Source organism: Hydra vulgaris, chromosome 12 (assembly GCF_038396675.1).
Source record: "Hydra vulgaris chromosome 12, alternate assembly HydraT2T_AEP".
Taxonomy (NCBI): Eukaryota; Metazoa; Cnidaria; class Hydrozoa; order Anthoathecata; family Hydridae; genus Hydra; species Hydra vulgaris.
Genome location: NC_088931.1, coordinates 21,665,001 through 21,690,000, shown reverse-complemented (window position 1 = coordinate 21,690,000; position 25,000 = coordinate 21,665,001). Strand labels below are relative to the sequence as shown.

Below are 25,000 nucleotides of genomic sequence, written 5' to 3'. Positions count from 1 at the left end.
AAATGAATCGCTTCATATGTGGAAAAAATGATCTTATTTTCACCTATTTGCATTGCATAATTTTTTTATGTTTAATTTTTATTTTTAGTTTACCCACAACAAGCTAATATCATGGTTACTCCCTATGTTCCAACACATCCTTCAATTGCTGGTCAACTGCGATTACCTCGGCACGGTGGGAAAACAAGAAAACGTAAGGCAAACTGTTATAACTGGAAACAGTCAAAAAGAAAGCGACTTAGGCAATCAGGAAAAGAATATATAAATATCAGAGGCAAGGTTATACAACCAAAAAGTATTAAAAATAAAAAAGATTGTGGAAATTGTTGCAAGTTTAAGTGTTCTGTAAAAATTTCAGAAGACGAGAGGAAAATATTATTTAATGGACTGTGGGGAATGTCTCAGATTGAAAAGCAACACTTTTTTAGTAAAACTACTGAAAGATTAGATAAAAAAACAACTCAACCAATAAAGTAAGCAAATCAAGGAGAAAATATACTTATTTTTACAATTTCTTTGTTGATAATGTCAAACATCGTGTATGTAAAGTGTTTTATTTGTCTACATTAGACATCAGCAGCAGGCAAATATCATACTATCATGAAAATAAGCTTGAAACTGGTATTCCTGCCCCTACAAAATGGGGGAAACATTGTAAAAAAAAAGTTCTTGAAATGACTAAACAGAGTGTAGAAAACCATATTAACTTGTTTCCACGAGTTGAGTCACATTATTGTCGAAGCATTTCCTGCAAACAATACTTTGATGGTTCATTAAATTTGAAGAAACTTTATGATTTATATTTAACATATTGCACTCAATATAAAATTTTACCAGCAAAGGAATGTATGTACCGCAATATTTGTAACACCAAATTTAATATTGAATTTCAAAAGCCAAAAAAAGATCTGTGTGATACATGCTACCAATTTTGCATTCTTGAAAATGCAAATGAAGAGCAAATCCAAAAGTATAACAAGCATATTGCATCAAAAAATGAAACAAAGATCGAGAGAGATAAGGATCGAAAGTTGAACTCCCCTACCACAACCATAGTTTGTATTGATCTACAAAATGTCTTGAGCTTGCCAAAAAGTAACGTGGGAAACTTCTTTTATAAAAGAAAGCTCAGTTGTTATAACTTAACAGGTTACTCTTCGCTAAACAAAAAAGCATATTGTGTATTATGGCATGAAGGTATGTCTGGTCGTTCTGGTAACGATATTGCTAGTGCTGTGATATGTATGCTAAATCAAGTTTACAAGGATCTTCCTAATATTGACAAGTTTTTACTCTGGTTTGATTCTTGTGTTCCACAAAATAGAAACAGTCATATGTCAGCTGCATTGCGTGAGTTTCTTATTGATCATCCAAATATTGAAATCATTGAACAAAAGTATTGTAAGCCAGGGCATAGCTCCATTCAGGAATGTGATAATATACATAGTCAGATTGAGAAATCATTACATTCAGCAGAAATATTCAGCCCTCCCGAGTTGGTAAAAGCAATGTTAAATGTTAACCAACGTAAACCATTTTTTGTATACCAAATGCAAAAAAAGGACATCAAAAATTTCTCAAAAATTGCTTGTCTTATGAACTACAAAAAGGTTCCATACTTTAATGTCAAAACACTTGTATATAGGTCTAATGCTACTGGTCATGTGTATTTCAAGAATCGTTTTACAGATATTTATAAAGAGGCATGGCTGTCTAAGCCAAAAAACACTAGAGGATCAGGAAGTAATCTTGAAGAACCATCAATTCCATTGGCATCTTGTTTTCCACATAATATTGAAATTTCTAGTGAGAAAGTAAAAGACATTGTTTCTATGTACCCATACATGCCAGTTGTAGATGTTTGTTTCTATAAAACCTTATTTCAGTAGTTTTTTTTCAACTATTCAATCCGGAAACAAATTTTATTTTAATTGTTTTATTTATATACTTTAGTGTTGCAAATTATTTAGTTATGCAACATTCAGTTTTATAAGTTGTATAAACTGTTATAAACATGTTATTTGTATTAAAAATTTTGTTTGTTTATTTTCAATAAATCTTTTTAGATAGAAATGATTTTCTTTAAATAATATAGCTCTTAATAAAAGCTGCCCATCCTTCCAGAAGCAATATCAGTTGAATTCTGTTTAAGTAGCAATAAGAAAGCTAATTATATCATCCCATCCATTTAAGTTTTCCAACGAAGTGCGTTAGGTTTCTATATTTGCGTTTAAATCCCTAAGTTAAAAGTAATTTGTTGTAATTCATTTGCTTTTTGCAAAACGTTTAAACTGTTTTTACTAAAATATGGAGATAGCACAAAATAATATTAACGCAAAATGTATCTATTGAATTTATCTCCAAACAGGGTCGGGCCATAATAGCAGTTTGAGCAACTTACTTTTTTTTTCAAAACAAATAATTATTTTCAGTATATAGCCAAGTATTAAAAAAAGTTTTCATTAATGAAAAATATATTTCCAATTCTACTGCATTACAGTTTAAAACTTCAACTGGATTTATCTCAGTTTAAACAAATGCAGAGTTAGAACAAAATAATTCTAACCTGACGAAATGTTAGCCAACAAGGGCTATTTGGATTTTTTTTTTTTTAGGTTTTAGTCGGCACATTAGCTTTTCTAGGCCTCAATCGGCAAAAAACAGATCCCCCCTCCCCCTTTGAAAATCTCTTCGCGACGGCCCTGATTATTATTATTGTTATCGAGAATGTTTAAATAAAATGGAATAAATAAAAATTTATTTTTGTTTGATACAACTCCCTCTTCTTGTGTCTTAGAAAAGATTTCTTTAAGATTTTTTTTTGTTTCTACATATAAAGTCTCATTTTAAACTTCTTCAGAACTTTGCTCAGTTTGCTTCAAATTGTTTAAAATAAAATTAAAAAACATGGGTAATTTATACGTAATTATATATAAAAAGAGCTATAACTTTTATCAAGTGTTAACCACAATATAAACTGATAAACGCAGAATTATAAAGTGAAAACCACAAAATTATAAAGTGATAACCAAAAACCTGTAACAAAACTTTATGAACCAAAAAAACTTTTAATAGTATATGAGCCGGTGAGAATCAGAATGGTGTAAGTCAACGTTTCTCCGATTTGAGATATTTAAGGTTTTATTAGATTTAGCGTAGAGAAAACCCTACAAACTTAAAAAAAAATAAAAACAATTTAAAAAAACGTAATCTATCAACGTTAAATAACAATAACTTCTCGCAAACACTATACGAAAAGAAATGGAAAGAAGTCTAATCAATAAATAGTAAACAAATTAAAATACAAGAATGTTTAAAGTACCTAGGAGTCTATGTAGATTAAAACTTATTTTGGCTTTCCCACATAAAATACATTGAATCAAAAATTAAAAAAACTATTGGTATAATGTATAGAATTAGTCCTTTAATTAATACTCAAAGTCTTAAATTAATATACTTCAGCCTAATTTATAGCTATATCAATTATGGTAACATTGCGTGGGCAAGCACACAACCCTCTAAACTTAAAAAGATATTTAGTGTACAAAAACATGCTTGCAGAATTATATACGGAAAAAACAAATTTGACCATGCAAAGCCGTTAATGAGGGAAATGAAGATGATGAATGTATAAAAGATTGTGTTGACTCTGGTCATCCATATCTTCTTTGAGCTCCTGTCTGTTTATGTAAATATATATATTTTCTTTTTTTATGGAATAATAATTATTTTATATTATTGTATGAACAGCAAAATATATGAAAAAAAAAGAAGTATTCTATTGTTTCTTTTAGAAGTATTCTATTGTTTTTTTTAGAAGTATTCTACTGTTTCTTTTAGAAGTATTCTATTGTTTCTTTTAGAAGTATTCTATTATTTCTTTTAGAAGTATTCTATTGTTTCTTTTAGAAGTATTCTATTGTTTCTTTTAGAAGTATTCTATTGTTTCTTTTAGAAGTATTCTATTGTTTCTTTTAGAAGTATTCTATTGTTTCTTTTAGATGTATTCTATTGTTTAAATGTCTTTGCAATAGTTGAAATGATTCCAATATCGACCAAAGTCCTCACTTAAAAATAGCACTCCAGAACTTGAGTTTCTCAGGTCTGGAAATTAAAGCTAAAGTTAGGATTTTCTAATATACTGCAATTAAATTATCTTAAAATATATATAATATATAAAGTCTTGATTGGCATATTACATTTTAAACAAATTTTAAAAGATTGCTAGTAGTCCACTGTAAGATCTTAAACGTTTTCCGTAATCTTAACTTAATAGTGGTTGCAACCTTGTTGGGAACGACTTAGAATAAAAAAAAAGTTAGTTCATTTTTGTCCTTTTCTGAAAATCTATTATTAGAATGTTCATTTTTATATCAAAATACTTTGTTTTGGGGTTAAACAAGCTTAGTTTTTGATGCAATATGTTGAATCTTCAAGAATTAATAAGTAAAGGGAAAAAAATATTTGATTTTTACTATAAATATAACGAAGAGCTAAAGTGAGAAATTGAATTAATTTAATAAGTTTGGAATGAAACCTTGTTGCTTTGATTTAGTGAAAATGTTAAAACATTTTTTGAGTCTGGCGCATCAAAACGCAAAAAAAAAGCGGAGAAAGGAGGCGTTTCTTGCGACACAAAGAGATCCTTTATTAAATTTCGTTACTCGTGAGCCGCTACCACATTCGGTAACATTAACTTTGAATGCTCAGAATGAAGAGGATAAACAATTATTTTCCCAATCATCAATATGTGGTCAAAGTAGTCAGATGGCTTTAGAAGATTTGAATCTGCTAATTTACATAAAAAATCATAGGCATGAAAAATACAAGTTCAAGTGACGCAAACAAGAGCCAAAACAATCAATTAGCGGTAAAAAACGTATTTACTTGGTCGAAAAAAATCTTTTCGTGAATCAAGAACAAAGTATCCGCAAGATGAGAGTTCTAAAAAGCGACGTTTGTCTTTGGGATTTTTTTTAGGAAGTTACCAAGTAGTGAATGTTCAGATAGTTATTGACTATCAAACCCATAATTGAAAGAAATAGTGATTGGAAAAACATGTCTAGTGTTTAACCTGATCATGAGTCGTCCATTCATGATCAGCTACATTCGCGTTGTCGGCGCTTGGTGCGTCCTGGAAAATTGGTCGAAGGAACGAGTGACAACTGATAAGGAAACACGAAAACTAGTCTAAAAAGAGACTCAGCACTGAAACAATGTTTTAAAAAAAAATCGTTTCAATTGTGCAGTTTCTTGAAGAACGGAACTTTATATTTCGTGGCACTGTAGATCAATTATTTAAACCAAACAAGAGATATTTTTTGGGATTAGTTGAATTGTTAGGAATGTACGATTCATGCCTAGAAGATTATTTACGATGTATTAAAAAAAGGAAATTCATGATCATTACTTGGCTAAAATGATGTTGATCATTTTGCCCAAAACACAAATGTAATTAAACTGATCGATGATGCTTCTTACATAACGTTATAAATAATGTTCAAAATTCGAAGTATTTCATTATTTTGGACTGCACACCAGATGCTGGTTACCAAGAGCAATTGATTTAAATTTTTGAATATGCTAAATTGGAAATAGTCCTGTGGAATTGATGAATATTTTGTAGGATTCCTACTTGTCACTAACATAATTGGTTCAGGTTGCTCGGAAGAATGCTTACAAAAATTTGAAGATCTGAATTTAAATTTGTAGAACTGCAGAGGCCAAGGGTATGATAACGAAGCAAATATGAAAGGCTGCAATCGTGGTGCACACTTGAATAATTAAATAAGTATATGTATACTTGAACTTAATCCGAAATCATTTTATGTGTCATGTGATTGTCACATTCTAAATCCAATTCTTGGAGACATAGCGATATCTTTTTTCGCTGCAATGACACTTTTTAAAGTTTTGCATTAAATTTACCTTTTGTTTGGCGTTTCCAACACAGCAATGGCAGATCTTTAAAACTCATATACAAACTCTGACAGTAAAGTCTATTTCAAATACATTCTGCAATTGCAGAATCGGTTGTGTGAAAGCGGCAGTGTACGATGCATTGGTGAAAGTTGCTAAAAATGCTAACGATTCAAAAGCAAGGAACACAGCAACTGGTTTGGCAAAACAAGTCAAAAACTTTTCTTTTTTGGTTACTTTAGCTGTTTGGTACGATTTATTGTTTCAAATCAATATCGTCAGCAAATTGGTGCAATCATAAGACATGCAATTTGACATTGCACTGGAATGTATAATAGGTGCAGCCAAGTTTATGAAAAATAAAAATAAAGAGGATTTGTATCTTCTCATATTTCAGCCAGAGAATTGGCTCAAAAATTAGAAAAGAACTAGATAAAATTAAATTTCTAGCTGTCATAAGTTCGAGAAGAAAGAAAGCGCGCAAACAGTTCGATTATGAAAGCATAGATGAACCAATTTTTGCCTTTAGCGAAGCGGGAGTACATTTATGCCTTACACTAATAGCTATTTATTATCACGACTATTAATGACCGTCACCATTCTTGATTATTTTTTATTGTTCTTTTTATATTTACTTTGTTTTAGCATATTGATAAATATTGTCACAGAGCACCGCGGAAGTGCACTTAACCAGGAAGTTCACACCTCCTTCCTTACCGTGACGCGAAAATATGTCCAGAGCTCGTTTCGAACCTGGATCTCCTGCTTCTTAAGCAAGCGCTATAACCTCTGCGCCACGGCCGCACAATTCAACCCGGTTTACACAGGCATTGTTCTTAGCATTTAATATTTTTTTAAACGCCCACTAACTCTTTCAATATGGATTCTCAAATGAGCAATTTAGTAGTAGCATTACGATTTAGTAGGTGGTATTCAAAAAAAAGTGAGTATTAATGAATATTCTCTTACTTGTGCACCAGTAGGATGTTTTCACTGTATACAGTAAAAACCACTAACTCATGTCTGACGACACAGGTTTCAAAGTGGATGGGCACAACCGTCAATTTCTAAAAAAAGTCCTCTATATCTAGAATTTTCTTAAAAGGAAAAGAAATAAAAATCCTTGGAAAAAAGGGGGAAGGAGGTGGGGGGAAGAGACATGCCCCTGCCCCCCCCCCCCGTACTAGGTGTCGTCGGCCCTGAATCTGGAGCAAATCATTTCTAACCGTTTATATTTAAAAAATATTTTTGACGTGTGCAAAACAATAAATTTATTATTTACATTTTACTTGTACCTTTATTATTTTATTATTTAAAGGTGATAGTAAAACTTTACTGCTTTGCTTTAAGGGAGATGCACCCCCAAAAAAATGGCTGATGCTGTAGCTGATTTAAGACAAAATTGTCAAAATGAAGATGAGATTTTTGATATTGGAAAAGTTTTAGATGTTGAGGTAATAAGTCGATTTTGAAGAGGGTGCTCTTTAAATCAAAACCTTGCTAAAACAAATCCTACTGCTTATGCCAAGTGGAAAAATTTACATATTTGTAAAATGAACTTCATTGGTTCTGCAAGTGGAATGGAATGCGAAGGAGCCAGTTGCATTTTCCAGCGATCAATTCAAAAACTATAATATGTTAACTTTTTGGGTGGTGAAGAGAGTAAAAGCTACAATATTGTCAAGGGTGTTTATCCTGACACTCAAGTAACTAAATTGGAATGTGTTGGGCACTATCAGAAGCGTGTTGGAACCCGACTTCAAAAATTGAAAAAAAAAGTGAGAGGACTAGGTGGTCGTGGAAGGTTGACGGATGCAACAATTGATCGATTGCACAATTTTTTGAAAATTTTATCGAAAGATAACAACTGGCACTACCCACATAGTCCAACGGGTGCAAGTAGTTGGTGTAAATTCAACAGAGACAAAATAAATAAAACCAATACCGGCGGACGTGTAATCGCGCCGATTACACGTCCGCCGAAATTCGGAACTACCGACAATATACGAGTGCGATTTATTTTGAAATCTATTGGTTAATAAAAAATTAAAACGATTGGTCGAAAATAGTTTCCGTTAACTTAAAGTGAAATTTATTTCACTTTAAGTTAACTTCTCTACGCTTTGAAGATGTCTCGTCTTACACATTTTATTGAACTAATAAATGAAGAAAATTTAATAAGTTTTCTCCAGCAAAACAGAATAATGGATACTCAGAAATTTTGTGACTGCGGATATGCTATGAATGTTTAAAAGTATAATCGCTGTCAGGTAAATGTTTTTAAGTATTAACTCATTATGCTTAAATTGCAAAAAACTAATATAGCCTTTAAGTTTAGTTAAATTTTATTTAAGTATAAAAAGGAATATTTAACACGTGTGGAGGATAGATCTGCTGCAACATTGGTTCCATTATTTCAAAGATGGGTGGCTGTTGGGTCTACAATTCATTCAGATCAATAGACTGTTTACATTAATTTGAATAACATATGCTTTAACCACCTCACAATAAATCACACAACCAACTTTGTTGATCCTGTAACGCAAGCAACATCAAACCATGTCAAGGCTTTTTGGAGTCGAATAAAGCGAAAATTGAAATTTGTTAGCGGGTCACAAGGTGATTTGAGGTGGAGTTGACTCGATGAAGCAATATACAGAGAGTATTTTGCTTTTAAAACTGAGAACCTTCGGCAAAACTTTACAATTTTTTTACGACATATACATGACAAGTAACTCTCTAATAAAATAAGCTGTTTTATTTTATCTACTGAAATTATTTTATTCTATTAGAAAGGATACCTGTTTGTAGGTTTGTATACTATCTTTAATATAGATTTGTTATTTTTAAATAAATAGTATTTAAGCAGAATGATAAAGTTAGATAGATGTTATATATATATATATATATATATATATATATATATATATATATATATATATATATATATATATATATATATATATATATATATATATATATATATATATATATATATATATATATATATATATATATCATGGCCTACTTTATTTATACGGCCGGATATTTTCCATTTTGAAGAAAAAAATAGAAGGCCAGTTTTTAAAATCGTAATGTTTCAAAAACTTAATACGTTTTGAACATTTTCTAAATTATTTTAACAAATAAATAAAAAGTCTTTATTTTAAAATTTAGAATTAGTAAAAACAATGTAAGAAACAAGAACAGTCATAAAAAATATTAAAATATTTTTTTTTTCATTAAAAAATAAAATAACTATATTATAAATAATTTATTAAACTTTCTCAAATTTTCTCTTTTTAAAAGATTTTACATGATCAACAGCTACTTCGCTGGTAGATATAATTTTTTTATTATTAAGAAAAATGTTGATAACAATTCTACCAGCAAGTTTTATCCCAGTTTTCTCATGTTTGGGACAAGAAAAAGTCTGAATAGAGTCATAAAAGTGGTTTAAAAAATATTCTAAAGCTTGTCGTGCATGTAAATTGAACGGCCATGGCGCAGTGGTTAGAGCGCTTGCTTTGTAAGCAAGAGATCCAGGTTCAAAACGAGCCTTGGACATATTTTCGCGTCACGGTAAGGAAGGAGACGTGAACTTTCTCGTTAAATGCACATCCGCGGTGCTCTGTGACAAGACCGTTAGGTCTTCTTGGGGCACCTAAATAACAGTATAAAAAAAAAAAAATTAAATTTCTTTATTTTGTTATAAGAGTAGTCAATCATAGCAAATGGATCACTTTTGGATTATGGATGTGCAACCATAATCCAAAAGTGATGGTGAAGGAATAGTGAGACCACCCCTAAAAATAATTGTTAAATAAGTATGATCAGGATTACTTTCATCAATATTGACACAACATAAAAATTCTTTACAACATGTACCAAAACGTTTTTTTAAGTTTCTTTGCTATATATCCAGCAATATGAGCACCTACTTCCCTACTTTCTGGTGCAAGTGTCATGATTTCTGGAGTACACTGAGCTTTATCAATATCAAGAAGAAAGTTTTTCAAATCTGTTAAATTATTTTCTGACTCAAGAGGCATTTAAAAATCAAAAGTTAGTTAAAGAAAGTTAATACTTTCTTTAACTATACTTTTGATTTTTATTATTTTTTCAGAAATAGTGACATCTTTTAAACCCACCAAAAATCTCCCACCGCCCATTTGTCTCTATTGTCCAAATCTCCTTTCTAATGGGTCACTTTGAAATCTCGCAGTTAAAACAAAGTGATATTCATCATTAAGTAAGTCCTCAATCAATAAAGCATGACTATTAAGTGTTCTTATTAGTGCTGCAGCTGTCTGAACACTTAAAGTAAACTTCTCACAGTTTGGTATCTTTTGTGATTGCCAAGCTTCAATCCAATGGGCCATTTCCCTAAGAGATTCAGGTTTTTTATCACCAGAAACAACTGCATTACCTAAAATATTAAATGTTGAATACTGACATTTAGAATTTGATAAAACCCACCACTTGTTAAATAATGTAAGAAAATCTGCACTACTTTTAAGATCAGGAAAATTTGAGTGAATCGCTGCAGATGTAGTTTCATCAAAAATTGCAAGTGCTAATAAACATTTTGTTTAAAATTGCCAGGATTTGTAATACTTTCATTGTTATTATTGGTGCTTTACGCAAGCCAGCATCAAGAGCAAGGTCTTTTTCATAAATATTGTGGAAGGTGCTCCATTTAATTTCTCCTCCACATACAATTATCAGGATCTTTAAATCCATTAAAGTTAAAATCTGGAAATAAAAATCTTTTGCAATTTAACAAATTATTTCTGATGTTTTTAATAAGATGTACAACATCAAAACAAAGGTAAATTTAGATTGTAAATAAAAAACAAATCTTCGACTTGTTGATTCGATGCACAAAGAATTTTTTTAAAACAAGAAACATTAGAGGAATGTTTGTCACACACAATAACTCTAACATTAAATTCACATTCAGTTAAGATACAAAGACATTCACAAATTTCTTCTTTCAACTATTCAGCATTGATTGTTTTTTCAGGAGACGTTTTAATCACATATGGAATACTTTGTTTCAGGCCAACTATCATAAAACAAACTATTCCCTTATACATTTCTCAAGACTCATCACTACCAATCATCTCTCCAGCAAAATACCCCTCACATTTTTGCAAGTACATTTCATCAAAAATCAAGCAAATGTCTTGAGATATCTTACCTTCTAATTTTAAACGTTTTGCACAACTTAGAGCATCAATATTTCCACTATTTATTTTTTTAAGTAATGATAATGATGATAAACGCAATTCTTCACGCAAAAGTTGGTATGACTGCATAGAAGTATATCGTAATATTAGTGAATACTTTATAATATTGGCTGAATAAATAGGTTTTTTCATATATTTAATTGGCTGTAATTCAGTCAGTACAGATGAAACTTGTTCGGCTTGTGATTTAATGTAGGTAGGAAAATTATGAAGCATACTTTTACAAGATAAACGACAATCTCTTCCTTGATGAAACCACTGAGTCTCAGTGGTCACAAAGGTTCACCTCTGCCATTGTCTCAGTTTGAGGCAATGGCAGAGGTGAACCTTTGTGAAATAATTTAACATGCATCTCATTGTTTACACAAATGCACTCTGTAACTTCTGGAATACTATGACTCAATTTATAAAAAATTACATGATCATGATACTTCAAGAATGAAAAACCATCTGGAGCAAGACTTTCAGTAATATCGTCAAAGCTACCAATCATATCATTCAATAAAAACTGTTCATATTGATCTGGCTGAAATATTCTTTTAGTCGGTGATTTTCTTAATGTATTAGAAGATTTTATAAATTGTGATGAACCTTCTTCAGTCTAATTTGTGCAATCAAAAATAGTTGGAATAGGCTTTAGTTTTTTTATTAATCTAAACGTTGATTCGTGTTACCTTTCTTAAAATATTTTTTTTCAAAGTGTTTGATGCATATAACGGAAGAATTAGCAGGTGCCCAATCTTTTCTATTTACAAATTTAATCCAATTTTTTTTTTAACTTTACAGTTTTTGGAAACGAAAATACTACTGTAGATACTTCACCATAATTATGATAATTTAAACGACAATTTACAACGCAACATTTGTTAACCATCTTTTTGAACTTCCAAAGCTGCTTCTTTAAAAACTTTTTTTGAGAAAACTGGCCTTCTATTTTTTTCTTCAAAATGCAAAATATCCGGCCGTATAAATAAAGTAGGCCATGATTTATATATATATATATATACATATATATATATATACATATATATATATATACATATATATATATATACATATATATATATATATATATATATATATATATATATATATATATATATATATATATATATATTTTCATACATATAATTTAAAAAAAGTTTTATTAATAATATGACGTTTTAGTTTCAAGTAAGCTTTAAATTACTACTAGTAATAATAATAAAAAATAATTAGTAAACAAGCTCTATTTTTTAAATAAATTGTTTTATCTCGCATGTTTGTGATAAAGAAATGCAAAATTTGTTTTGTTGTTAGTTTATTAGATCATTTTTGTTTTAAATGTTCGATTTTGCTATATTTTATTTAATATAGAACAATATATTAAGTTAGAAAAACAGAGTTTTGTCGATTTTTTTCCTTCCGTACTTTAAGTAAACATTACTACCTAAATCGCACTCGAAAATAACTCCGTACTGCAAGCAAACTACATCCTAAATCACACTCGTTAATTGTCGGTAGTTACCGAATTTAAGGGGTGCACCATTTACACGTCCGCCCTAATACCTACAAACCAGGCCCTGGCCTTCCTTATGAGGTTGTATACAAAATCAGACCTGTTTTTGAGGACCTCACTGAAGATGATGAGCTTAAAAAATGTCTTCACGGCAAAACACAAAATGCGAATGAGTCTTTTAATGGAAAAATTTGGAATCGTATACCGAAAACAAAATTTGTCACCATTACAGTGCTAAAGTTTGGTGTCTACGACGCTGTAGCTAATTTTAATATTGGGATGAAATTGTCAATCCTAATTTATGAAAAACTTAACATGATTCCTGGCTATTATACAATAAACGGTTCAAACGCTTTTAACAAAATCCACCTTAAACGGTCAATCTATCGAGGAAAGCCAAATAATAAATTGCGTCGTCAAAAATTAATGGGCTAAAAAATTGAAGAAAAGTGACAAAACCTTAGAAAATGAAGGCAAATTATATGAAAAAGGTGGTTTTTAATTTAAATTAGAGTCTTATATGTAATTTTAGTATGTTTGGAGATTTTTTTATTGAATAATTTTACGTTTTTAGCGTTTTCTCAGTTTGAGGTTTTTTAATATGCCAGCCGATGTTGCAAGAGAACCGCTGAAGCTTTTTGTCTCAAATTTTCAGCATATCTTCCTTTTAATAAGACCTGTGTTTTAAATGAAACAGAATTTTAATATCTCAAAAAAAAAACTAGTATGGCTGTTTTACCTTTTCAAAAAATGACCTTTTTTATAATACCATTTTTGGCGGACATGTCCTCAGACCCAGATTTTTTTTTCCAAATCTGTTCCATTTAAAACACTCATGCACCTATTCTAAATGTAATACCAAAGTTTCACTTTGCCTTTTTTAATAGTTTTTGCTGAATCTTGGCCGGCGCAAATCATATTTTCTGTTATTTTGGGTTTTTTTGGGGGTATATGCAGCAATCATTGACCAGAAAAAAAAATGTAAATTTTTTATGATATTTTATAAGTCTTTTATAGACAAAATCAAACTTTTATTAAAACAGAAATGGATCCATTCTGTTGCTATGGAAAATATAAAAAACGTAAATATAAAATATAGATAATAGCGAGCAAACTTCAGAAAATAGTGACGTGTTGAAACTTGGATTTCAGAGCAGTACAATGGCTTACATATGTTAGAATCAGCTAAGCCTAATATCAGAATGTTAAATTAGCTTAATTAGTTGTACATTACTTTTATGATCGTTGCCATACTCTTATTTAGGATAGAGGGGGTAGTTAAGCATGGGGGCAAGTTGGGCAATTAAAATATCTTGAAAACTACGCATTGCGTGACAAAACATCTAATGGACTAACTAAAAAAAAAATTTTGTTTGTTGAAAAAAACAACTGTGTGGCAAGTAAATTGAAAATTTTGTTATTTATTGTTTTGTAATTTTGTAATTGTAAATAAAATAAAAAAAGTTGTGTTAATAAAACTTTTCTTTTTATGATATATGTAAATTAAACACATTTTATTGCAATGCATTGCTAATAAATATATATATATATATATATATATATATATATATATATATATATATATATATATATATATATATATATATATATATATATATATATATATATATATGTAGTAGGGCTGTACCAGATTTTGGCTCCGGCTCCTGCTCCGGTCGAAATCTGGCCATTTTTACAAATCCGGCCCGAATCCGGCTCCGGCAAAAAGTTAGCAAATCCGACATAATTTTAGCCAGATTTCTGAATTTCGGTCAGATATTTATTAGATCTTTTTTGCCTGTGTTTACGTGTATACTTAATATTTTATTTGTACAAATCAATGTTTTTCGTAATTCTATATTCCATGAACTTCATTTCAAACAACAACGCAACAAAAAATTCTGAAGAGAAGACATACGATATTCTGCAATGATGCAGGTGTAAAGACTATGAAGTCAACCCTAATCAAGTCATTGGATGACCGTTTTAAAGGTATTGAGGAGAAACCTCTTTATATAGTGGCGATACTGGTTGATCCACAATTTAAAACTAAATTCTTTTCATTACAAGCAACACTGACAGCTGAAAAAGCAAGATTGAAGTCAATTTGAGCATGCCGAACAGCAGATTGACAAATCTGAAGAAAATCCAGCAAAACAAGCCTAACTGGATAATTTTTCTACATTATCATCATTACTCGTGCAATTTATTGATGAAATTATTTTGTTTACGTCCGCTGGTGGTATAGCACATGAACATCAATTATCAACAGGCATTGACACTTAGCTAAGCCAATATCTGGAAGAACCAGAAATAAATAGACACGCTGATCCACTACATTGGCGGAGTGACAACACCCTATAAAAGTTCTATGAATTTCTATAAACTTTTGAAACATATGGCCTATAGAAACTTTATAGAATTTCTATAGAATGTCTATTTATTTCTATAGAATTTACTATAAAACTTTTTCTATTGAAAAAAAGATATATAGGAATTTCTAAAGAAATTAACAGAGATTCAATAGAAATTCTATTGAATTCTATAGAATTTCTATAGGCCATATCTTTTAAAAGTTTATAAAAATTCTATGGAACGTTTTTTCCTGGGCATGAAACGATTGCCAGCTCTGGCGACAGTAGCTAGCATTTATTTAGGTGCGTCACCAGACAAGTGCACCATCAGAACGTTTGTTCAGTTTTGCTCGGGACCTCCTTAATGTTCATCGTAATTCACTCCGACCAGAAAATGCAGCTTGTCTAACATTTCTTAAATACAATTCGAAACTGCTCCGGAAAAAAATTTCTATAGAATTTTATATAAACTTTTAAAACATGTGGCCTATAGAAACTCAATAGAATTTCTATAGAATGTCTATTAATTTCTATATATATATATATATATAGAAAACGATATATTTTTCTATAGAAAAAAAAGTAGAAAAAAAACTTCTATAGGAATTTTTATATAATAGAATTCTATAGAATTTCAATAGGCCATATGTTTCAAAAGTTTATAGAAATTCTGTAGAACTTTTTTTCCTGGGCGATGTAAGACATCTAAGAAAAATAACTGAAACTGAAGTTACTTTACTTCACTTTCAAATTAAAAGTTTCAATCGTTTATTAATTATTTTTTACATTATGTTATGTGAAATTGTGTCCTTCTATTTTAACGACAACAATGAAGTTTAACAGAAAACACCTGTCACTTGGTATTGAGAATAGTAAACATTATTGACCAATCTCATATCCAAGTACAGAATTTCGGCTCCTGTAATTTTGTTTCGTAGAAAACTCGCCCAGGGCGCTGGTAGTGCTAAAACCGGCACTGTATGTATATATATATATATATATATATATATATATATATATATATATATATATATATATATATATATATATATATATATATATATATATATATATATATATATATATATATATAAATATATATACTTTAAAAGTCATATCTTGTTATACGATATGTTTATAAATACATGGTTTTAATAATAAAGGCAGCGTATAATTATTTTTTTAAATATATTTTAGTTATAATAATATATTTACGATATTTCGTTGACCTATATATGACTTATAGGTCAACGAAATATCGTAAACATATTATTTTAACTAAAATATATTTAAAAATATAATTATACGCTGCCTTTATTATTAAAATCAATGTATAAATATATATATATATATATATATATATATATATATATATATATATATATATATATATATATACATATATATATATATATTCATATATATATATACATATATATATATATATATATATATACATATATATATATATATATATATATATATATATACATATATATATATATATATACATATATATATATATATATATATATATATATATATATATATATATATATATATATATATATATATATATATATATATATATATATATATATATATATGTTTCATTTAAATGGAAAAATATATACGGAAAATATACACGCTATTATTGAAATATCATTAATAAAAGTTAAAATATAGGTCGTTATCTAGATTAAAGTATTTACCGTTAGGAACTCATTACATTGCATGCACAATCGTTTCATAACTTTTATTTTTTGACATCTATTCTATTTTTTATTTTCAGAAAGCTATTACAAATATAGTAAATGTATTAAATGCAGTAAAATTAAAAATTCATTTAAAAGGAAAAATATACAGAATATTGTTATTAATATTAATAATATTATTATTTAAATTTAAAATGTTAGATTTAAAAAACAATACAATTAAAAATAACAAAAATGACAGATATATTAGAAAGAAAAAAAGCCACATTATTTTTAAATTAAAAAAGAAACAAGTACAGAAAAAAGTAAAGAATTTGTCTATTTTAAAAAATAACTTTTTTTAAATTTATTTTACTCATTAAAACTGCTGTTAGAATTATTTCTGCATTAAATCGTTTTTTGTAGTGAAGACGTTTTTCCTTGTGAAGTTTTCTCCGTAAATATTAGTAATAGTTCAGGAGCCAATACTATACAATTCGAAGATTTTCGCGGTGAAAAAAATCTTTCGAAAAAACGAAATTTTTTAAGTAAATTTATTTACAACAACAGCAAGATATTTATTTTACTTTTTAAATCATTCAATAATATTATAATAATAATAGAAATAATCATAATAATAATAAAAATAATAATTAAAAAAATCATAATTCAATTGATTGTAGTAAGTAAAAAAAAAATATATATATTTTTTTAATAATAATAAAATAAAATAATACAATAATGAGTAAATTAATTATGCGTATTTAAAAATAATAACTAAATGATTGATAAGGATGGTGTCACTCAAACAGAATTCTGATCAAAGGAGTGACACCAGTTTTTAAGTATAATATGATTAATAATAAGCATACACACATAGAACATAAATAAACTAAGTAAACATTTAAAAATTATACATTGATGATAATAATAAAAAATAAACAAACATTAAGTTAATGATAATAGTTGTAGTAATCATAACTAAAAAAACAAGAGTATATAAAGTGAAAATCATTTCAATAAGTTAGAACAAAATTGTTCTCAGAATTTTTTTTAATTGATTTTGTTTAAGATTAAGAAAAAACGACAAAGGTGTTTGAAGTTGTAGTTTTTTGATCTCATTTACTATGCATACAAGACTCTTGTTACATTCACAAATGCACTGATAAACAACAGAACGTTTACCATAATTTTAAAAGATGGTACACCAAGTTTTCCATTTTTTAAGCATATATATGTTTCTATTATTCTGTATTTATAATCGCTGTTTGATTTTTTATGCCAACAGAGTTACCTTATGTTTTACTACCAAATAGTTTATTAAAAAAACAGTGTTCACATGACACCAGTGTTCACAGGATTTCAAAAAGTTTTCTATCCCTTTTATTTACCATGCATATTGACGTTCAGCGAGACTGAACATAATTTGCACTCCACCCCTAAAAGGGAGAATGGCATTTTTTAAATGTCTATTAAATTAGTTAAAAGTCACACATACTATTGAAAACCATAAAGTTGTACTAACAAAGACTTGTTGAATATTTACAGTACTCTCTATATATTTTTTTGATTCAACGACGTTATTGTTTAATGGCAGACAAAGAGTAAAATAACATTTTTTTCAGCATTTTCCTTGTTACAAAAAACATTATAGCCAGCAAAAAGCCTGTTGAACTTTGAAATGGAATTTATGCAAGTGTGTTTTACTTTGAATCGTTACCCGTTTTAACCTTTGGCAAAAGATCTTTCAACAAGCTTTCTATCGTGAAGAAATATAAGTAAGTAATACTTTTTTAAATAATGTCATTTTATTAATGGCATAAAGCATCAAATAATTATTTTACTGCGTTTAACTGCTTAGTTACCACTAAAACCAGGGCCGCCCCGAGGAGGGGCGTATCTAGCTCCCCTACAAATTTTATTAGTCGGCAAACGGGACACTAGAGTCGGCAAAATGGGATTTATAGTTGGCAGTTGGCAAATGTCGGAAAATGAGGACCTTTTTTTTTTTTCTAGATAAGTTAGTTGACCAAAAAAAAACTTTTGACTTCAGTCGGCAAAAAACAGACACGTCACCCCTCCCCTCCCCAACCTTTAAAATCTCTTCGGGACGGCCCTGACTAAAACTAATAAATTTAGGCGATTTATTTTTGAGTATTTAAACAAAAGTTGGTAATAGTTTTTCCATCTGTATACTAACATTCAGTTTTCTACTTAGCAAAAACAAAAAATCTTCACGACAAAGTAATTCTTGAAAAAACTTACAAAAACTAAAGAAATTTACTTGTAACACTTATTCGAAGAAGCAAAAAGAACCACTTTTCAAACTACTTTACTACCAATAGAAATAGTTTGAGAGCTACGTGGAAGTGTATAAGAACTCTTTGAATATACGTTCGGATGATATCTCATATCCATCTTGTATACCTTCAAACAAAACCATTACAAATGATCCAATTAAAATCTCATAAATTTTCAACTTCTTTTTTATTTCAATCCCTGAACAACTGCAAAAAAGTATTCATTCATCCCATACTGAATTCCTTAAGTATTTAAAAACATCAAAACCTGACTCTCTTTTCATTAAACCTACTGAAAAAAATGAAACAATATCAGTTATTTTTTCTCTAAATGATTGCAAGGCCAAACAGCGTTCCAACCTTTTTTCTAAAACTTCTTGCTAATGATATTTCTTCAGTACTTTCTAAACTATTTAATCTCTCTTTCGCTGCTGGTATATTCCCTATTATTTTAAATACTATATCTGTTTAACCAATACATAAAAAGGACTCAAAACTTAGCTTCAATAACTTTAGACCAATATCATTATTATCAAATATCAGCAAAATTCTTGAAAAATAATGTATTCTTGAAAAATAATTCTTGTACAACTTTCTTGATAATTACCATGGATGCTACTCAGTTTCTAACAGAAAGATGCAAAGAATGCTCCGCACAAGAAAAACTTTATGAAACAATTGGTTATGTACCAATATCAGGGTTTTTAATATATAAGTTATCTATGTTCTTTTCAAATGGTCAAATCTTCAAAATTTAAAAAAAGTTGTCTTGATTTACAAAAATGTGCAAGAATTTGAAAGACATTCTGATATTCTAATACATGACGATGGTAAGTGTATTTTTCCGAATTATTTTAACTGAACTTCCATAAAGTTTTCACCATTAACATATTTTAAAAATAACAGACTGTTAGATGTATTTCTAAATCTCTGGGAGGCTTTGCAAACTATAGATACTGTGCCAACTACTATGGCCTGTGAAAATAAGAATATTTCAAAGCTTAAGTTGATTTTTTTAATCAACTTAAGCTTTGTAATATTTTTCATAGGCTATATTTAAAAATCAAAGTGAATCAAGCCCAACTGTTTATAAATTCTTTCGAAATTGAGATTGTCGGTAATTTTAATTTAACATTTTGATCATTAAAAAGTTTGCAAAACCAAATGCACGGAATGTTCCTTTAAGTCTCTTGTATGTGCATTCAGGCCCGGTTTATCCGTTAGACAAACAAGACACTCGCGTTTGACGGAGAACTTTTATAATGGCTCTAAAACCTAACTACATAAAACTTTTTTTTATAAATTTGCTATTGTTTTTAATAAAATTGCATTGAATCTTTGCATTAGTGGAGCAATGCTGAACCGATATTTTACTTTGTCGTCGACTAACATGTAGCGAAGGATTAAGAAGAAGCTGTGGTGCACGGACTTCTTAAGTCTGCGCCACATGTTAATAGTGAGTAGTTAACGGATTAAGTGCAGCCGTGGCGCAGTGGTAGCGCACTTGCCTCAGAAACAAGGTATCGGTGGTTTAAACCCTACCTCTGGGCAAGTTTTGCAACATTGGTGTGGAAGGAGACGTGAACTTCCAATTAAATGCTCATTCGCAGTGCTCTGTGATAAGAACGCAAGGACTTCTTGGAGCTCCTAAATAAAATTAAAAAAAAAAAAAGTCCCAAATTCGTTATTCAAAAAAAAAGCTGTATAAGTGTTATAAAAAAAGCTAGCTTACTGATGCTGTTGTACAGCAGTATGAATACTAAGCCACCCAGAGCAATAAACACAGCACAACTAAAACACTTAAACTAATGATTTTCATTAGTACCTTTAATTTCCTCTTAAAACACTCATAGTTTTTTTTTCTCAAACTATGGTTTGGAACTCTCTTCCATTTTGATGCTTTTCTGACTCGTACAATTTACAGATTAAAAATCTTGAATCGTTAATTTAAAAATCTCAAATCGTTTTCTTTAACTCTTTTGTTTCTGTTTTTATAACTCCTAATTTAAATAGTGGTTGTTTGTATTTTTGTTGGGATTAAACTTGTTAAAAAAAAAGTAATATAAATACTGATTTTTGTAAAACTTTTTATTTATGTGTTAGTTATTAAAAATTATTCCGTCACCGGCAATTCGTTTTTATTATATAGAGTTGTTTTCACAAGATACATAATGGGGGCTTTATAATTTATCTTAGCAAAATGTTATATGGAATCGAAATATATGTTATTAAAGAATCAATATTTTAGATTATATTCTACAAACCTATATGTTATAAACTATTTATTTTATTCCATTATCATTTTATATTTATTTTGTATGTTTATATTTATTTTGTATTTTTAAAGCAAAATTATTTTAAAAATTTGTATCCAATTTCACTTCCTTTGAGCTATGGGCTAACTTAAGTTTGAAAATTTAATGACGTCGAAATTCACATTTGATTTATATTTTAACTAACTTTTAAAAATGTTAAATAAGCTTTTTTTTTTTTTTTTCAAAAAAACAATTAAATAACTTGTAGAATTTGATTTTAAGTTATAAAATTTTATAAGGTTTCAATTTTTAATCTTATATTTGAAGTTTGTCTTAAAGATGTTTTATTATGTTTGAATTAATTTATTTATTAAATTATGCAATAATTTCAATCTTTTTGGTAAATATCTCCAGCAATATAGAAAGTTAAGTTTTACACGAGTTTCACATGATTGACCAGAATAGACCAGGAAATAGAAGATCAGAGATAAGCATGGTATAAAGGTAATAAAAAAAATGAGTTTCATTGTAATTTAGTGCTTGTGTTTTTTAGTACAGCGTTTGTGATAAAATGAGTAAAAATTTAAAACACATAGCTGCCAATTTATATTGGGTTGAATGCAGCATTTGCAAGGGATGCATTTTTAAAAACTGCACAAATTTTTTTAAGCTTAACTGTGCAAAGATAGCCAAAGCTGAAACGACTTGTAGGTCTATGACATATGGCATAGAAAAAGCTCTGAAAAAACTACAAGATGAAGTTAAATTATACAAAAGCAAGCTAGTTCTTTTGAGAATAAAAAAAATTGAAATTGCTTAAATAATGCAGAAAATGACTCAAATACTCAAATATATTGACAGCAAAATTACTCCAGCTCTTCAACAAATAACTCATACAGACCAAGATTACTAATTTTAAAATTCAACTCTGTAACAAATCATAGATTGTTACTTGTCATATCTAACATGAAATTGAAATGTTTCTGAAAATATATATTAGACCTAACTGTACAAAGAGTCAACATCTCGAAAACAAATAACCAAGGCTTAATCTTAAATCAGTAGGAAAAGATAAATTTAAAATTTTCATAGAGAAAATAGTACCAAGATAGTCTCCTCACTTAACACACTCTATGAAAGTTGAAAATTGACATTTTTACTTAGAAGCAGTAGTAGAAGTTCAACCCAATTTAAGTGACAAAATCAACATGACCAAAAATAAATGTAGAAAACACGTAGAAGAAGTAGTAGAAACTCTAACTGAAAAAAAAACAGATAAATTGAGAAGAACTCAAACCACAACAAATGCAGACGAAAACATTACTTATGATGTTTTTTTTATAGGAAGATGCATAGGTATATAACGAAGATACCAAGGTAGCTAAATACAAAATCACCCCTTAGTAAAAAGTTTAAGAATACAAATAGCTAAAGCCACAAAAACAGAAACAAAATCCTCAAAGATAAACAAAATAAATAAAATAGAAATAAACAAAAACAAAATGGACTGAAATAACCAAACCTGAAAAGCAACTTAGAATATAAATGGATTTAGATTGAGATGGGATAAAGCTAGCAAATTTGTGACAAGTCACAACATTGTAACATTCACAGAAACAAAATTAGTAAAAATAACAACAAATAACAGTCCTAATATAACTGGGTATAATTCATGTCAGCATAACAGAAGCAATTATGGTAGAGGTATTGAAATATAAATAAATAAAGCTATAAAAACTGAGAATATGGTATACTAACTAAAAAGTTTATCCAAAAAAATCTTGAAGTTTTATTGATCCAAATTATAAACAAAATTTCGAACAAGAATAGTTTCTACCGAACCTATACATATTGCAGAAACAAGTGAAACTCGTATTAATTTAATAGCCATAATCATTTCACAGGCTGATGTTATTGTATGGCACTCTACAGCACAAAATATCCTAGAAAAAATGTTGACTATCCCAATATATCATTTTACCCAGTACCTAATGAAAAAGAATTCCTGATTCACCAGCAGACTATTCTCTAACAACTGATGATGAAGAATCATGCTAGAGTTAAATCACCTGAACTCTCAACATCACTAGATCAAGTTTCCTGAGATAAACTCAGTAGTACTGATACAGGGTAAGTTAAGTGAATCAATCAAAGCCCCGGATTTGGCTACAGCAGTGAAATCTGCTGCAGGAGAATATAAAAGATATGTACATTGTGGCTGTCACAATGTCACTTAGTTCTTCTATATGAAAAATGATCTTATATTCTGTCATGATATCAATGCATGAATGAATTCACTAAATATTCAGTACAAACCTGAAAAGTAGAGAGCTTTTATTGGCGCTTCAAAGGTAATTTTAAAAGCAGTGTTATTACATAATGGAAATAAAGTGGGATATGCAGCTTTTTCTTGACTCTCTGACTTAATAACTACAATTACCACCATAGGCTGATCTGTGGAGGTTTAAAAGTAATATGTATCTTGCTGGGAATGAAACTGGAATACTCCAAGTTTTGCTACTTTCTTTGTGAGTGGGATACTTAAGAATGGTCTAACCACTATAAAATAAAAGTATGAACATCCAAAAAATCTCTGGATCCAAAAGAGAAAAAAACCTCAAAAAGGTTTTGTTACCACCATTACATATATTGGCTGCCTGTTGAATGCAAGGAAGTTGCGAGTTTGTTAATTTCATGTCAATATTTTTAAAAAAATAAATTGCTTATGAGTATTTTAAGTGAAATATTCTATTTTAATTGAAATATTCTGAAATACTTCTATGACTCATATTTAATATATTTTCGATGAGAAACTGCAGTAGTGGCTAAAGTATAGCGTTTTGAAAGTTGTTGTTTTTTTTCAAACTCTAGCGAAATTATTATGCAAAAAAAAAAAAAAATGATCAAAATATATATATTTAATTTATTCAGGTAGCCTAAAATATGATAAAAATATTTTTGTTATTAATTTTTTTTTTTAAGAAAATCATAATAGTATGCATATTGCTTTAAGTCCCAGCTTTTAATTGCTAAAGTAAAGAAAAATCATGCAGATTTAAGCTTATGAAGATGACCAGCAGCCAGGCCTTAGTGAAAACTTTTGATATGTCAAGAGCAATAGCTTTTACCTTTTACTAGATATATATATATATATATATATATATATATATATATATATATATATATATATATATATATATATATATATATATATATATATATATATATATATATATATATATATATATTACTCGTTTTGCTCATCTTTATAACATACAGCTTTTTCAGAAAAAGAAAAAATGAAGAACAATGAAAGAAATAATTGCTACCCTATGCCAAACCCTCAGTCAATAGAGCTGCACTCCTTTACGGGAACAGGCTATAAGATAGTCGATGTATGTTCTAAAGCCCCTGGCAGCAAGCTATTTCAGTATGATGTCACAGTGCTAATCTAAATATTTATAGTTGTATATGTATGTATGTATGTGTATGTATATATGTGCATGTATATATGTGTATGTATATATATATATATATATATATATATATATATATATATATATATATATTATATATATATATATATATATCTATATATATATGTATATATATATATATACATATATGTGTGTATGTATCAACCCTTGAAAATATTCAGTTTGTATAAATCATGTTGGCTTTTTTGGTTTAACTTTGAAAAAATTACATCCTTGATGTAATTTTTTTAA

At 28.7% G+C, this 25,000-nt stretch overlaps 4 protein-coding genes across 5 annotated transcripts in view; 3 read left to right on the top strand and 1 right to left on the bottom strand.

Moving 5' to 3' along the window:
• LOC136088576 (uncharacterized) overlaps positions 1-2,073 on the top strand; it is a 2,554-nt gene extending 481 nt beyond the window's left edge. Inside the window, exon 2 of the mRNA XM_065812548.1 lies at positions 89-2,073. Within this exon, the coding sequence (XP_065668620.1) occupies positions 675-1,889 (1,215 nt within the window). The 5' untranslated portion in view covers positions 89-674 and the 3' untranslated portion in view covers positions 1,890-2,073. The remainder of the gene's footprint in view (positions 1-88) is intronic.
• LOC100209930 (transmembrane protein 272) overlaps positions 1-17,115 on the bottom strand; it is a 41,145-nt gene extending 24,030 nt beyond the window's left edge. Inside the window, exons 1-2 of the mRNA XM_065812549.1 lie at positions 17,094-17,115; positions 16,736-16,819 (exon numbers count right to left, since the gene is read on the bottom strand). Of these exons, the coding sequence (XP_065668621.1) occupies positions 16,736-16,774 (39 nt within the window). The 5' untranslated portion in view covers positions 16,775-16,819; positions 17,094-17,115. The remainder of the gene's footprint in view (positions 1-16,735; positions 16,820-17,093) is intronic.
• Positions 1-25,000, top strand: part of LOC100199815 (kinesin-like protein KIF3A) — a 67,226-nt gene that overhangs the window by 1,413 nt on the left and 40,813 nt on the right. The gene's annotated exons all lie outside the window — the stretch shown is intronic.
• LOC136088577 (protein phosphatase 1 regulatory subunit 14B-like) overlaps positions 21,685-25,000 on the top strand; it is a 23,116-nt gene continuing 19,800 nt past the window's right edge. The window contains exon 1 of the mRNA XM_065812552.1: positions 21,685-21,776. The gene's annotated coding sequence lies outside the window, so the exon portion shown is untranslated. The remainder of the gene's footprint in view (positions 21,777-25,000) is intronic.